This window comes from Amblyomma maculatum, chromosome 2 (assembly GCF_055883805.1).
Source record: "Amblyomma maculatum isolate TAMU_Amacu chromosome 2, ASM5588380v1, whole genome shotgun sequence".
Taxonomy (NCBI): Eukaryota; Metazoa; Arthropoda; class Arachnida; order Ixodida; family Ixodidae; genus Amblyomma; species Amblyomma maculatum.
The window spans coordinates 207526721-207543109 of record NC_139345.1 but is presented as its reverse complement, the minus strand read 5'-3'; the positions used below and the strand labels follow the sequence as shown (position 1 = coordinate 207543109).

Sequence of the window (16389 nt, the reverse complement as noted above, 5' to 3'; positions counted from 1 at the left end):
ACCAAAAAGCCACCTTGACACTCCAGAAAACATGGAAATTTTAAAAACTTTCCACATTAAGTACCACAAATTCATTTATATTTTTGCACTGTACATGAGTTTACCTTTCTGGTGCGAAAGGAATTATAGCAATATCATAAGTAGAACCAGAGATATCGCACCTCCAAACATGTACCGTCCTCAATATTTTGATTTTGAGAAATTGAAAAACGTGTTGATAAAATTTTGAAGCACCAAAGCTAACAGTAACTCATTAAAGTTGGTTCTGACTAGCTTCTGGTGCCAATGCATCATTTCACATCAATGTAATTCGCCCTCAAGGAATGAAATTTCCGGTGAACGGAACGCATGGTCCGGAGGCCGCCACCAAGACGAGTGCGTTTGCATCGTGACCTCCGCAAAAGTTGGTGCCAAGTTCTGGCGAGCGATCGTGATTCACACCAACCGAAATATAGGAATGGCCTGAATCGCAATCTTTCGAACGACACCAAGATTGTGCCCGTGGATCGTGTATTTCTCGAACTGCGGGAGATCGAAATTCGGCGCGATTTGACCTCAGTTTAAAGGGCCATACGCGCAGATTCTCGTCTTTGGAACGCTGTAACACGCAAATTAGGTGATATTTTTCAACAAAACTTCGGAGATAGCTGCGGAAAGATCTCAGAATCGCGAAAACGAGAAGATTGAAAATCTGATTTTATGACCGATTTTCGGCTGCAAAGCCCCGGGTCCCCCCTTAAGTAGTGCGTCTTCAACGTCTGCATGTGTGGCCTTCCGTAGGCGCTTCCTTGCCGCGGGGTCCATGGCGGCACTCTTGTAGATTTTATCTTTCTCTTTCAGTATTGTGGATATTGTCGACTTTGACAAACCACACTTTTTAACCAGTTCGTGGTTCTCTGCGCTTCGATAATTGGTCTGACTAGGGTTTTGTAAGCCAGGCACTTTACATCTGGGGTAGCACTGTGCATAGTGCGTCGCAGGTACCATAGTGTTTTAAAAGCTTTGGAAATGACATTTGCAGTGTAGGTATTCCATCGTAGGTCTGATGCCTAGGTATTTATACTGATCAACTCTTTCGAGCATGTAACCATTTATTTGATAATTGAAATTAAGAACATTCTTTTTCCTAGTTACTAACATGAACACAGACTTTTTTAAGTTTAACTCCATCTGCCAGTCGTTACATCATTTGACTATTCTTTGTAGGTTTAAATTTAATTTATTCTGATCATCAATCATATTTACGCTGCTGCAGTCGTCAGCAAAAAGTCTTATTGGAACATCAATGCTACTTTGCATTGATCATTAATGACTTGTGTCTTAGTGAGTACTTTGACGTAGTGGGGAATAGGGAGTAAAGTAAAGCAAGGTTTTTTTTCTCTGACATGTCTACCAAAATATAGTGGCTTCTATACTGTACTGTGCGCTGTCAACCAGTGGAAAAATTTGTGGCATAAAATACTAGGTAGGAACAGCTAGAAATCTCAGAAATAAGTTAACAAAAACGCTTAAAAATAAGTAAATGAGCATGTTAGACAAGTCCAAAGATATGTTGCATGAAAACAGTTGAATGGCATTTCAGCGAAAGGATATTTACAGATAGTGTATTTTTTGCTTTTCATGGGTAACTGGCCTAGATTTTCTCTTTCACCTGCACTTTACCTCTCTCAAAGAGCAATGTCTGCTGTTTATTTTTATTATTTTTTTCTTTCCTACCTATTTCGAACACATTGATGGATGTCGCAGTTTGGCCGAGGTCAAAAGATCATATCCACCACGGTTTAAAATGGTCAATGTTAGACTCGTGGATGGACATGGTACATGACACTACGCTTCAGTTTAACTCTAAGACTTATTGTTGCTATTCTAGGCTCACAAGATTAAAAATTGCAGAGCTTTTGCACCTTTGGTTGTGAAGTAGAGCTCTTGGTCTAAAAATAGCAGCCACTGTGGGATATAGGGAGAGAGATAAGATAGTGGAAAAGAAAAAAAATAAGCTGTACCAATGGCATAACCTGAGCTGGTTTCATGTCCTCATTCCTGAGCTCACTTCTGTTAGCAATCGTCCTCTCTCTCTGGAAGGCTTTTTTATAGATTATTTTGGACGCCCCTGTACCCTACCAGAAATGCTGCTCGCAGAGCACAGTTCACTGTGGCAAGCATTTCACTGATCCAGAGCTGCTTGCACTTTCTTGCACGGGATTTTCTCAACATGCTTTGAGTGACACAAACATTTGTTCGGCATATCCAGGAATGCATTGTGTGTACATTTCTAGTGGCACGTTTTTGCAGTCGGTAAAGTTGGTTAAGGTACATAATGTGTACATTGAGCCCCAAGGCTCAACAGAGGAGAGAGGAAGTGTTGTTTTGTAGCAGCAGCTGAAAGCCGAGTGCAGGCTAATCGATGACCAGATGGATGGCCACTGCTCTTGGCAGGGTGGGCCAGCCGTTGGTGCCGGCAGCTGCGGCAGCTGCGCTGGGCGGCTACCAGCCGCAGCAGCGGGGCTACTCGGCCGCCACCCCCGCCACCTACACGCTGCATGGGGGAGCCTGGATGCAGCCCGCCCAGTACATCATGCAGGCACCCCACCTGGCCACCACCCCACAGATGCTTCCCTCCTCCCTGGAGCCCCTGGCGCACGCCTACAGCCCCATGCTGCCTCAGCTGACGGCCCAGATGAACCAACTCTCCATCCCAGGGGCATCGGTAAGCACTAAATACGAATAGAAAAGCGTATAGTCTCTGCAGCCAAAGTTGAACAAAACTAGACTTGTCTCCACACGGTGTACATAGAAATGCATGTAGTAGAAAAATCTTTTATATCTGAGCGCTATGAGCACTGAAAACATTTATTAAGATAGTCAATTTTTACAGCACCTCTAACAGAGACGAGCGAAGCGAACCTGTTGAGAGCCACCAGTAGCCTTCCGTCAGCTAGGCTGGCTTCGCATGGCCAACATTTTACCGAGCTCTGGCTTCCCGCAAACAGTGTAATTTGGAAAATGACTCTGTCCAGCCGAAGCCTACCACCAGTCCTCGCATCGTGTAGTTTTACATTGTCCTTACGTGGCTAGCTAACGCAGTCACAGGTGCCCAAGGCCATGCCAGGCAATGCTTTGTGCACGAAGAGTGATCGTGAGGAGGAGTGTTGTTTGCAGGGTTGCGGTGCACGATTTAAAATATCGGATGTATCATTTACGGGAGTTTGATTAGCACATTCTGCAGTGGTATTCTTTTGCATGGGGTTTTCAAAGGGAACCTTGACTTTGGTATAGGCAATAGATCAATACATTCGGCATGAACTGTATTGCATTTTAGCGACACAGGCTGTGCTCCCCTGGCAGCAGGGCAGAGTAATAAATGCATCTTTAGGGGCTGGACAACGGCTAGCATACTTGAGTTTGGCTGTACCTAAGTATGTTGTTAAAGCTGTTGCTTCACAAAAAGTAATGTTTGTTATGCGATTGAGATGTGTTGTTGCCTTTTAATGCCCAGTATTTATTTAATGGATTCTATTAATGGCCATTTAAAGTGGCTGTAATTTAAACAGAAGACTGTGAAGCCAACCTCAATATGAAACTTGGTATTGAGTGAGCTGTGAAGAGAGCACTAGTAGTTGGTGAATATAAAAGAAAGGTACAGGGAACTGGCATAATGTTCATCAGTCTTCTCTTCTGATTGTTGTTGTTTTCTGTGTTCACTTCTCTTGTTAAGTGCCTAAATTTTCTCTTTTGCTTACTAATGTTTAGCCCCTTCCTGCTTGGGCCAAGACGTTGCCTCACAGTGTATCTAATAATAGTAATACTAATAACAGCAGCAATAGAATCAAATTTTACTGAAAAAAAGTTCAATGGAGCTGATCTCACTGACCCTTAAAGTAAGAGTTCCACGTATGGCACTCTTTCATTATGGTAACAGACTTTAGACAGTTCACGGAGCCAGGCAGGACAGGGAGACATGCCGAAATGCTGGCTGTGCCATCTTTCTGTGTTGTCTTGCCCAGTCCTAGTTCGTGCACTGGTTTCTATGCCTGGACCTCAGGGCAGTAAACTGCTTGGTCGCCCACTTAACTGGTCTTTCAGTGTTGTATGCATGGTTCTTGTTAGGAGAGCACTGTGCTCACAGGTTTCCTCCATCGCTGTGTTGCAGTACATGGCAGCAGCAGGAGCTCACCCTTACGGCAGCCCAGCACCCACCCTATACCAGCAGGCCCCCCAGTTGGTGCAGCAGATTCCCCTTTCCGAGGTGGGTCACTGCTGCCACTGCTTCTTTGTAGCAAGGGTCATCTAAGGCAGCTGGAAATGGAATGGAAAACAGTGAAGCCAACTTCAGAATGAAACTGATGGATGATTGAGAGAACTGTGAAGAGAGCACTAATGGTTGGTGAACACAAAAAAAGAAGAAAAATAAATGTGTGGGGAACTGGCATACTGCTCAGTAGTCCGGAAAAGGAGCAGTAGCTTATAGTAGGGGGAGAGTTATTATTGCAGGTGGTTAGAGATTGTCTAGGTGATCATATATTTTTTAAATGCGCTTCTTATGTTAATAAAAAGTTGGTTAAATTATTTTAATTATCTTTGCCTGAAAATTTTCTTGCAGAAATTGAAGAGTGCATTGACAAATAAATGCCTATTCATTGTTTACTTCAAAGTAACTTTAACACCCCTGCGAACTTCTTAACCTCATCCGCCCACCTAATTTTCTGCCACCCCCTGCTACGCTTTCCTTCCCTTGGAATCCAGTTTGTTGCCCTAAGCGACCATCGGTTATCCTTTCTTTGCGCTACATGTCCTGCCCATGCCCATTTCTTCTTCTTGATTTCCATTAGAATGTCAGTGACTTGAGTTATTTCTCTGACCCATTCTGCACGTTGCCTATCTCAACGTTACCCTACCATTTTTCTTTCCGTAGCCCTCTGCATTGTCCTCAACATAAGTAAAACCCTCTTTGTTAACTTCCATGTTTCAGCCCCATAGGTAAGTACAGTTGACTCCCGCCACAACGAAATTCATGGGGCTCGCTAAAAATTTTGTGATCACGGAATTTCATTGTCAAGAAATCCGAAAAAAAAAGAAAGGGACAGAAATGACTCTGGAAACCACACTATTTTATTTCCAGAAATCTGTTAGCTTTTTCTGCTTTGGTTTCACCGCCAGCAGCGGCGTCACACGAGTTTCGCACTTTGCTAACAGAGCCATGGCAACATCATCATCGTGAGTGCCAAGGAATTGCCGGATCACGTCGAAGGCATCCATTACCTGGCACTTGGTCGCTGAGGCAGTTTTATCCTGGACGGAGTCGTCATAATCGGACGGTTCTTCTACTTCACGGACACTTTTTATAATGTCCTCGTCGTTCAGTTCCTCGTGAACAGTCACCTCCGCGTCAACGCCAAGGAAGTCTTCCAGCTGTATGTCAGCAGAGATGCTCCCGGTCTCTTGAAGCGAACACCATGTCGCATCAATCTCTGGAGTTGATGACGACGGTATGCAGTCTTCTGGGGCTGCGATGGTGCTGGTCGCCGCGCCAAGAAAAAAACCGGCTTGCTTGAAGCAGTTGCTGATAAGTGTGTTCGGTGTGACAATCCATGAAGCGGCCATCACTTGCAGTTCCATGAAGAGGTCCACTTTCGTCTCTCTTCCCGTCTGAGTGTTCAGGAGAAGCCGCTGGATAAGCCGCTCACGGTAGGCACACTTCACACTCCGTATAATTCCCTGATCGAGTGGTTGAATTACTGAAGTGCAGTTGGGCGGGAAGTAGCGCAACTGCACACTTGTCAGCTTCACGTCGTCAATGCGATGGGCCGAACAATTGTCTACGAGCAAACAAACCTTTCGGTTTTTTCTGCTCATATCACTGTCAAGTGCACTCACCCAGTCTGCAAAGACTGCACGAGTCATCCATGCACAAGCGTTCGCAACATACTTTACAGGAAGGCTTCGATTTCCCTTAAAGCATCGCGGTTTAGCACTCTTCCCGATTACTAATGGAGGGCGCTTATCCGACTCGTCCAAGTTAGTGCAAAGCAACACAGTAATTCTTTTTTTTTTTACTATGTTTTCCTCCGTGGCAACGTTGCCCTTTAAAGTCGAAAGTCTTCGCTGGGAGCATCTTGTAAAAGAGGGCAGTCTCGTCGGCATTGTATATGTCGGGTGGAGCGTACCGACTCATGATGTGAGGAACGTTATTTGCAGCCCATGCTGAGGCACCTTCCTTAAAAAATAAATTGGTTCACAGGAAGGGAAAGGCGCAGTAACTGTCACACTTGCTCTGTGGACACCCTAACCGCGCCGGAAAGGAAGAGAGGAAGGTGGGAATGAAAGTGGAAAGAGAAAGAGGAGCCGTAGTGGAGGGCTACGGAGTAATTTCGACCACCTGGGGATCTTTAACGTGCGCTGACATCGCACAGCACACGGACGCCACTTCGTTTCGCCTCCATCGAAACGCAGCCGCCGCGGTCGGGTTCGAACCCGGGAACAGATTCGCCACACAAAACCTTTCCGACGACGTTGTGCCTAGCTTTAAAACGATTTAGCCATCCTGTACTGGCCTTGAAATCGTCTAGGCCTAGTAAGCAGTCATAGTTAAGGGCCTTCTGCTGCACCATATGCCCACTGAGCGGGATATTTTTTGCTCGCGTGTCTGCAAACCACGTGTAAACAGCCTTGTCCAGCTCATCATACGTCGGCTGCGTCACTTTTTTATGCTTGGCCGATGTTCCCAACGCAAGTGCCTTGTTGACGCTGTCCTTGCATTTCAAAATCGTGGACAGCGAACTCGGGGCGATGCCGAAGTCCGCTGCAATGAGTGCCTTCTTCCGTCCGCTGTCCGCTTGGGCGATGATGGCTGCCTTATCTTCAAGCGAAAGAAAGTTTCATTTTTTAGTTGGTGGTGACTTCGACATTGTAGCGACTGGCAAAAACGGCGAGGTCGTGGTCGATAATCCTCATGAATGACACACAACGAGAAAATGGCGGTGCGATGCCGGCGACACGATGTGAAAGCAGGGGAGGGAGAGCTGTCCCAGACAGTGGATTTCGTTGGATTTGTCTTCAGCCGGCTTCAACCGACTGCGCCGAAGACGAGCTAAGCCGTACAGCCCCAAAATTTTTAAAATAGACTGCTCACTGAATGGCGAACGCTTGCGAAAAATTCGTTGAAGTGAACGCGTTCTCACAAATAATTCACTTTGGAGAGAATTTTTAAACATTACTTCCTATGGGAGCTTCGCGGGGAATGGAAAATACTTCGTTGTGGCGAAAATTTCGTTGAAGTGGCGTTTGTTGTGCCGGGAGTCAACTGTAGGTAGGGGTCAAGTGGATGCAGCTCGCACAGGACCGGGTTAATTGGAGGAATATGGGAGAGGCCTTTGCCCTGCAGGGGTTATAGTCAGGCTGAGGATGATGATGATGAACTTTAACACAGTGCATCTTTCTGAACTTAATAGGGGTACTAAAAGGAAATATTAAACCAAGGAAGACATATGGATTATTCCTCAAGAACACTGTTGCTATTTTTTTCTGCATGCAAAGGTGGTTGCATTGCAAAGAAAATTGGAAATGAAAGTCTTGAAACTCTTTTGCAGTCGAAAAATGACTGTTTTATGACACATTTGCGATGAGCCTCTCTGAGCGATTGGGGGTGCACAAACGCGGCCAGAAACTGGTACCAGCCATTGGTCAACTTGGCTTTCGTGGTTCACACTTAAGTTACTGTGGCATAGGGCACGGTTAAGTGGAGGAATATGAGAGAGGCCTTTGTCCTGCAGTCGAGGTGGTACACTGATTTAAGCCAAATTTTAGAACTATGTGCAAATATGTGAAACTACATATTTTGTTCTTTCATTATTCGATTTGCAGGTCGTTTTCACTTTTGAACTTCTTGAACATTAAAAACTACAAATTTCTGATAACCAAAGGTCATTGCGACATCTCCAGGGAGCAGCATCTTGCAGTTGTCACATTGATAAAATTTATCGTTCCTCACTCAGTTGCCTGCCAATGGGCAGCAGTAGCTTGGTGGCAGTAATGCTAGGCCCTGCATAAAATGCACTGACAGCAGCATGCTTGTAGGTCTGAACACAAACCTCACTTGGACCGTTATGATAAATAACAGAATGGCTTGGTTTGCAGATGGTAGTCGGAGCCCATACTTGCTGCTGTAATTGTTTCTGAGCAACTGCTTCGATCGTTCTCAGTTTTCGTCACAACCTAGAAAGTGAATATCTTAGCCTACAGGGGGAAAAAAGGATAGTATGTGACAGAAACGAGTCTCAAAGCCAGCCTGCACAACTGTAGCGGGTGTAGCATAGGCAACAAATGAGGGACTCGTTTCCAAGATTTTATTTAACGACAGCATGGTATGCCAAAACTGATATGTGCAGACTAAGCTGGCTACTTATCAATGCTATGTTTAGAGTGGCGTTACACAACCAGTGCCTTGCATTTCACGACGTTTATTTATTATCTAAATTAGTGACTGTAAGTTGCAGTTTACCCGCGATACATTAGTGGTGCGGGGAGTCTACTCCAATTAGACTCAACTACACTCTGTAAGTTGCAGCTGGAGTCATTATTTGTCTCGAGTAATGAAAAGCAAGCTCGAGCATTTGTCCTGCAGTGTACGCAGAGCTAATATAGAGTGCCATGCATACAGTGACCTCATGCCTCCACCTGTAGAAATCTCCCCGGTTGAGGCCATTACATTGGAAATTTGCGAATTCATTTGCGTTGCAATGAAACTTCAAACTGCTGTAAAATTTTGGACGAATGATTAGAGAACTGAGAGGATTCCAAGGAGGTCGAAAAAATGCCAGAATTGCCCTCTGAAGAACCGGGGTTGTTTGAAGGTACGTGGTGCTAAAAACCAAAATTTGTGATAAGTTCGTTTTTGTATTTACAGTCGAACCCGGATATATTGAACTCAAAGGGAATCGCGAAATAGTTCGATATATCGACAATTCGATATACAGAACTTACGATAGTGAAAAACGATAATGTATTTGTCACATAATCAGCCCACTCACATAATGAAGCCACCTTCCACTTTTTCACCCGAGAATTTTGAAAAAAAAAAAAAAAAAAGCGTTGGGGCTAGTTCACATGCAAGCGATTGAGCGATCTCAGTGACTAGCGGCAGCGACAGAGTGAAAAATTTCCAACTTGTTGGAACTGCGTCGCTCTTGCCACTTGAGCCACCGCGGCAGCTCAAAACAAGATTTCTGTGTCGCCGCGGCCAGATATTGCTAGCGTTTTCGCTTGCATGTCAATAGCACGCGCCCCTCTATTTCGGTCGTCTCATCCGCAGCTCATTTATCGGCAGCGTGCCAAGATGCTGCACAGCGCTAACTTCACGCCGTGTTTATCTTTTGATATTTCCTGCGGTGGCGGGGAGCGAACCTGGCAGAGTGCCCGTGATGGCTTGATTGCACAAGCCTATTTCGATTTAGCATGCCGCGCTTGGGGCCAGCGTAGTCCTCTGCCACAAAATCATTGCAAAGTGTGATAGCTGCAAATGCTGTTTGAAGCGAAAAATGCTAAAAGCCAGTGTCATGATCGCAGCTGACCACGTGCCTTCATTGATTCATACCTGCAAGGATAAACTACTCTCACAAAAAAAGAAAGAAAAGAAAACTGCCACTTTTTAACGCCCGCAGCCATTATGTCTTATGCTACGCCGCGCGTACAGCACGACAATAACACTCCCACAAAAAAAAAAAAAAAAAAAAAAGAGAGAGAGAGAAAGAGAGATCTGTCGCTTCTTAACGTCCGCAGGCACCATAGCCACGTCATCCGCCGTGCACAGAGGGTTCACAATACACGCTGGAGAAAGCGTCCGACATTCTGTCTGCCACGGACTGAGCTGGCTTGGCGCATGCGTAGCGCGTGCTACTGCAAACGAAGGCTGGGAGAGAGAAAGGAGAGGGGAGAGGTAGCTCAGCAGAAGAATGGGCACACCCTTGCGCTTCGCTCTATCACATTTTCCCCCTCTCGTTCCCGTCAGTTCTCTCTGGTTCCTTCACGCACATCGCTTGCAAATGTCACGGACTGGCACGCGCGGGAAACGATTACTGCAGGTACGTGCGCCTTTGGGGAATGGGCGCAGCGCTGCCCTAGACCAGTCGTCGCCGAACTGTCCCCTCTCATTCTCTCCGCGCGTGGCTTGAAAACGTCACGTGGAAAACGGCTGAGGGTGATGCAATCGTCTTTGGAAAAGGCGCACCTTCCAGTGCATGGTGCGGAGTTCGATATATCGAACGACCGATGGAATTGAGCTCGATATGTGACGCAGCTTTCCTATACTTTTACATGGGATCTTCAAAGGGATATTCCGTGAGTTCGATATAACCAAAATTCGATATATCCAGGTTCGACTGTATTATTGTTTTCATTTCCTCGACCAATAGAGGACCTCTCCACAAAAGTTTATTCTTGGAGTGCTCAAGACAAGCAGGAATTCTCGTACAGTTGAACCGCAATATAACAAAGTCCTACTCTCAGGCTACTCGTGTTAAATCTCAAATTTTGTTACGTCGAGATTCCAAATAAAGCAACAGGTTCATGGAACACTGCTAGTAGATGGGAACTTGTAAATTATGAATTCAGGAAATGAGCAAGACATTCTAGCAATAATAGCGCTAGAGAGAGAGTGAAATAACATGTGCATCCTTCAAAAGTTTGGTGAGGATCCAAGGAGCAGCTCTATCCCATCCTTGTCCTCCTCCTCAGCCATCGACCTAGATCTCCCGGATCTGAGCAGCGGCCAGGGCGTGACGGATGACTTGACATTGTCCTTTTTCATCCTGTTTGATAGTAGTGCTTCCCAAAACTCCTGTCGTGTTCTCCAAATCAGAAGCATAATGAGTGATAGCAAACGGACGCGAAGACATCATTTTTCTCCATGTACGCAGAGCCAGCATAACACTTCATACTCAAAGCCGCTGCCAGATGTCGCCAGTGGTATCATCATTATTCAATGTTTCAAACAGAGACAAGAGTGCCTAGATCACCTGATCTAGGGACTTTAACGGGGATGCTGTTGTATTACAGTGAACTAGATAGATGTTAGTTAGCATCGCCTACACTGGCGCGGCAATCTTTTGGCCAGGCCTCATGTACGCGTACTATATTCACTTTCATCACAGCCCACCTTCCACATTTGATGCTAAGAACTAGAAAAAGAAAGAAAGCTAGTCTTTAGTGCGTCGCTCCGTTTCCTGCAGTCCACAGTGCATTTCTTGGCAGCGCCCCAAGATGCTGTGCAACAGGAACATCACGGTATGTCGCTTGGCATTAGCAACGTTAGCTCTTTTGGTGGAATGAACGGGAGGTGGGGCGAACTAGGCAGAGTGCAGATGCCTTCAGAAGAGTGCCTGCGGTGGCTTGCTCGGCTCGTCCAGTTGCGCGAGCCTGGTTTCAGTGCGTTTAATTTATCATGCAGCGATTAGGGTGGGCGCCATCCACTACCACTAAATGATTGGAGCGTGTGATAGCAGCAAACGCCTTTGAAGCGAATGATGCTAAAAGCCGCGTCATGAGCGCAGTTGACCGCATGCTTTCTTTGATAATTGATCGCTGGGAGGATGGAGTGACAGATGACTCTCTTAAAAAAAAAATGAACCCTTCCCTCAAACTTCTATTTTTCTTTTAAAAAGGTTGGGGGTGGGGGTTCATTACGCGAGTAAATACAGTATTTCCGGTTAGCGCTTTGTCGTTCCGACTGGCCAGTGACGTCATGGCATGACACGTTCCAAAGCCTCCATACCACAGGTTTTGTATGCACACCTCTGATGGCGCAGTGGTATGCTCCTGTCATCATCATTTTGTTTCGCCCGCAGATCCCAGACTGCTGGCAAAATTGCCATGTAAAAGGGCAAATTTAGTAGAATGCGGTGTGTCTCTGCTGAAGTTTTAGTTCTCATCCGATTGTCAAGGTGGCTGCTGGTACGTACATGCATGCGATGCGTGAGGACTTTGTAAATCGAAAGTGCGGCATAAAATTACTTCGTTAATTCACACCCAACAAAAATACATGGTTTTCAATGGGACAGAGATTGGGAAATTTTAAATATCCGTTACATCGCAAATTTCGTTACATTGAGTTTCGTTATATCGAGGTTCAACTGTATATCGAAAGGTTGGCAATGCCTTTGCACTCTTTAGGCCCAGAGAAATGACCCACAAGCGCCATTTTCGAAGGGCACATGTGGGGTGTGTGTATTCGGCACTTCCTTTTTCCCAACTAGCATGCGTGCTTTCATCAAGAATGAAGTGAGACGTACGGAAAATTGTAGAACAAGCAGGGAAATCTAAGAATGGTGAGCCATGATTTGCTAGAAAACCAAAACTTGAGGCAATTGGCACAAAAGTAGCATTTGACATTTCAAACATCTTTTCAGGCTATGCGAGGGCTCGCTTTGTCAAACAGCGCTTGATCGCATCCGCTTCTGAATCTTTCTTGCATTTTCGGTTTCTTCAAGCATATATCTTTGTTGGGAAAATGGCAGCTATGAAGTTCGCATCGAGGTACGACCTAAGTAGACAAAGCCGCTTCACGAAAGCGAGCGGCCTATGCAGCACAGGCCGACTTGTCTCAGAATAACTGTGCAGAGAGCTGCAGCACTCGTTCTAGATTTCAGTGACGGAGGATCAAAGGACTAAAAAGGGTCTTAGACTAGCTGGGCATTGCTTGTGACACTCACACTGCCAAGATCATAGAGAAAAACAGCAAGTTTTGTGTGATGCGGGTGCAAGCAAGAGCACTCCAGAGCCCAAAGGCGACCAGAAAAAAAGCGGCACTGCTGCTGAGCAGAGTATAGGTGAAGAGGGACTAGCGTATGATGCAGGGCGTTTTTTTTTTTAGCACTGGATCTGGAGAAATAAAGGTGGGGCGATTTTCAGTCTTTAAAGTTCATTTTTCTATATTTCTGTTTTTTCAATAAACTGTCAGCTTAGGAAAACTAACCCTCTGCTATCAATTGATAATACTAGTGCTGTATTGGACTTTGGAGGAAAATTTTTTGGGGAATACTGTGTAGTCTGTCTGTTTTTTTTTTTTTTCTTCTTCTTTTATTTCTTACTAAAAAAAATTACAAAGTGGTGGTTATGAAGAAACCAATGCCATTCTTTATATGACGGGATTCTTTTAAAATATAACTAAGCAGTATAATTTCAGTTGTGTGCTCTAGACATCATGAGGTTACATAACATAGAAAATTTGGAAAATTATTGAATGATAGTTTTCCTAAGCAAGCATAGCCATCTTTGTCACCTAGGTTGTGTAATGCCCTTCGTACTTATTCTACACATAATGAATTTTAGCTGAGGTGGTCCCAGCAGTGGTACAGGCTAGCCTTCAAAATTCAGGAAATTGAGCAGGCAGTTCAAATGTTCACTCTTTTGGGTTTACTATCCATGCACCTGCCAGACTGGTTGTTTATCCTTTCAGCAGCACTTGCTTGCTGTGCATATCTGCACTGCGTGGTTTTCTTAAGGTGAGTGCATCTATCTCACAGGTGGGCTGCGTTACCTTTGGGAGAGGCGGCATGGTATGAGTACTAGCAGCAGCAGCATAGGGCGCAGTTTGCGGTAGAGCTCTCTAGTGCTGCACTGTTTGAGGGAGACTTTAACTTCTGAAGGTGTGGCCGTGGCTGTGACTATGATAAGACTGGCACATTACATTTCGCAGGTAGCAAATACAATTGGGAAGCAACACAAGAGAAGGGATGTCTGACAATGACAAATCTGCAGCTTGACCTTTTTGCTGGTGCCTTGTTGAGAATGGGTGTGCGCGCGCATGCAGGACCCGTCGAACGGAGGCCTGGGCAACGGAGAGGATGCAGCCTCTTACCAGGGCTACCCCAAGTGAAGACAACGTGTGACAGGCAGGTGAGCAGTCCATGCGTGTGCCGCGGGTGCAGTGCGCTGATTCTCCCCTGTCTCCCCCCTCCCCCCTTTGCAGAGATCTGACCGAAGCGAGCGGTGTGTCCCAGCCAGCGGGGGGGTGCGCTGTGCGGCCAGGCACCTGTGGCGGGCGTCTCGGGGAGGAGAACGCCGTTTCTGTCAGCGGCCAATCAAAACGCGGGACTTGCACCCTTTTCTTCCTTCTCTGTTTTGTTTTTATCCTCGTTTTTTGTCAGACCCCTATTCCCTCTCCCCACTCCCCTTAGCGGTGCGTTGACATGGTGGCGAGACAAGGGCCCCAATGTGATGGCGATGTGTAGTGCGCTCGATAGCTTTTCTTTTTTCCTCTGCCTGGCTGCTGTACATAGTGCAGCAGCTATGGGGCTGTACATAGCATGCGCACGCGAGAGGCTTCCCCCCACCACCCCTCCTTGTCTTTTGATACACACACACACACACACACACAAACATGCGCTCATGTGCAGCAGCAGCAGTGAGGGAAGCGGGGCGGCTGCCACCACACGATGAACGCCCCGCCGGTGCTCTTACTCCCCCCTGGCGGCGTTTCTTTGCTCTCATTCCACTTTTGGTCCTCGCGAAGGTGCAAACCAAAGAGGGCGTATTTTTCTAAGGTTTTTCTACGAGGCACCCTTTCCTGCGAAAGCCCCCTTCCCCCGTGACACAGGATGAGTATTAACCACTATACGATGCTGTGCCAAAAGCAGGTGGAAACACACTCACACATACACTGGAAAAGCAGCAGCAGCAGCAGCGCACACACAACGAAGTGCCTGCGCCGATGGGTGCTGGGCGCGGAGGAGACTACAAGGCGCTTCTGTTCTCAGGGTAGGCTTTTCCCCCCTTTGGGAAGGGCCCCCGCCAATGGGGAATGCGACCGCCGCGCTGTTTCTTCTTCTTCTCTCCTCGCTGCCGTCTTCGCAGTGTGGTGCACACCTGGAGCGGACACACCGTTGTCGCAGTGCCTTCCACACACACGTTAGTTGCACGTCTACTTAGGACGCCGTCAGGGCCGGACCCCTGGGCGGAGCCCGTTTCTTTTTCCTTAATTTTACATGATGGACGGGCTGCAGTACTAGTAGTTTTCGAGAGAGAGAGGGAAAAAAAATGACATTGTGACGCTTTTTCGAGCAATTTTTGGAACCTGTTTTCACGGAGGCGAAACCCCCACGTCACACATTCCGCCGGCCCTCTTTCGCCACCTCCCCACCAACCCTACCTCCTCCCTTCTGTTCCAACCCCTTTTTTCACGTGCTCGCACGGCCGCGAGTGTTGGCAGCAGCAGCAGTGGAACGAGTGGCCCCCTATGCAACAACAACGCGGTCGTTGACATTCCACGGGGACCCTTTTTCGCGGCCGTCTTCCTCTGAAGGGACTACTGGCATCTCTGCAGCCCATCGCCTGAATCGCCATTGTCCCGTGCGTGCTTGTGTGTGCGTGTGTGTGAGAGTGCGTGCGTGAGAGACAGACTCGCCGAACTGCTCCTCTTCCTCGTGACGGACAGCTTGATGACGCGTCCAGTGGTGCCGCCAGCCGCTCACCTGGCCCCCGAGCGGCCGTCTTTTGCAAGCCCCGGCTGGGCGCGTCCCCTTTTTTATGATGCTTGCTTTCCCCATTTTTTTTCTCTCTCTGAGCGAAATAAAAACAGTTTTTTTTTCCACACCTGCTGTCCCTGTTTCTTTTATTCTGTAGACTTCTTGCAAGAAGCAAAATTGTGCCACTTCCATAGTGCCAGGATGGGCTTGTAAGCTGTGAAGTACCATGTGCTGGTCTCCGTCTTAGCTATTTCTGAGCATGGACGTGTGGGTTTAGATTCCCAGTGTGCCCACCAGTGATGCAGTGGGTAGGAGCTCTCCCTTGGCTCAGCCCTTGTGAGGTGAAATGTTTGAAAGAAAGGGCCTTTGACGCCACCTTAAGTAAGCATCACCTTGTGCCATAGTACCCCGCAGCTGCCTCTAAGTCATTAAAGCCCATAATCTTTATCATTATACATAATAAAGCACGAGTAAGCTGCAAGTACATCTTGGTTACCGATTTTACAGTTTTCCCTGTAGCACCTTAAATTTTGGTTCATGCGCGAGCCTTCAATCTCATTCAATTGCCAACCAGTGATTAACCATTTTTCATAAAAATTGATACAGTCATGTCGTACGCATACCAGCAATCAAGTATCATCATTTGCTTCTGATGCCTCGCTGATTCTAGCTGCTTGCTGTGGTCAAATACAACAAACTCTTTGGCGAATTCGAGTGGGAGAGCAGGTGCACTCGAGAGCACTTCGAAAGTGCTCTCAGACAAGCAGGCGCTTTCCAGTGGAAGAGCAGGAGTAGAATCACTGGCTTCTAATGTAGAGGAGGAGGGCTTTTCCTCTGCTGAGAGCAGCCGAGTGCGCTCCCTGCTACTCTCGTTTAAAGCGAGTGTAGAGGAACTCACATGGCATAAAGCGTCATATCCGCGCCATCTTTTTTC

At 46.7% G+C, this 16389-nt stretch overlaps 1 protein-coding gene across 6 annotated transcripts in view; it reads left to right on the top strand.

Moving 5' to 3' along the window:
* Nucleotides 1–15582, top strand: part of LOC146201136 (protein alan shepard-like) — a 96522-nt gene extending 80940 nt beyond the window's left edge. For 3 of the 6 annotated variants that reach the window (XM_084595661.1, XM_084595658.1, XM_084595660.1), the window contains exons 9-12: nt 2413–2707; nt 4151–4246; nt 13802–13887; nt 13961–15582. In XM_084595661.1, the coding sequence (XP_084451787.1) occupies nt 2413–2707; nt 4151–4246; nt 13802–13867 (457 nt within the window). In that variant the 3' untranslated portion in view covers nt 13868–13887; nt 13961–15582. The remainder of the gene's footprint in view (nt 1–2412; nt 2708–4150; nt 4247–13801; nt 13888–13960) is intronic. The other 3 variants (XM_084595662.1, XM_084595663.1, XM_084595659.1) reach the window with 2 other exon arrangements.
* The last annotated feature ends 807 nt before the right edge of the window (nt 15583–16389 follow it).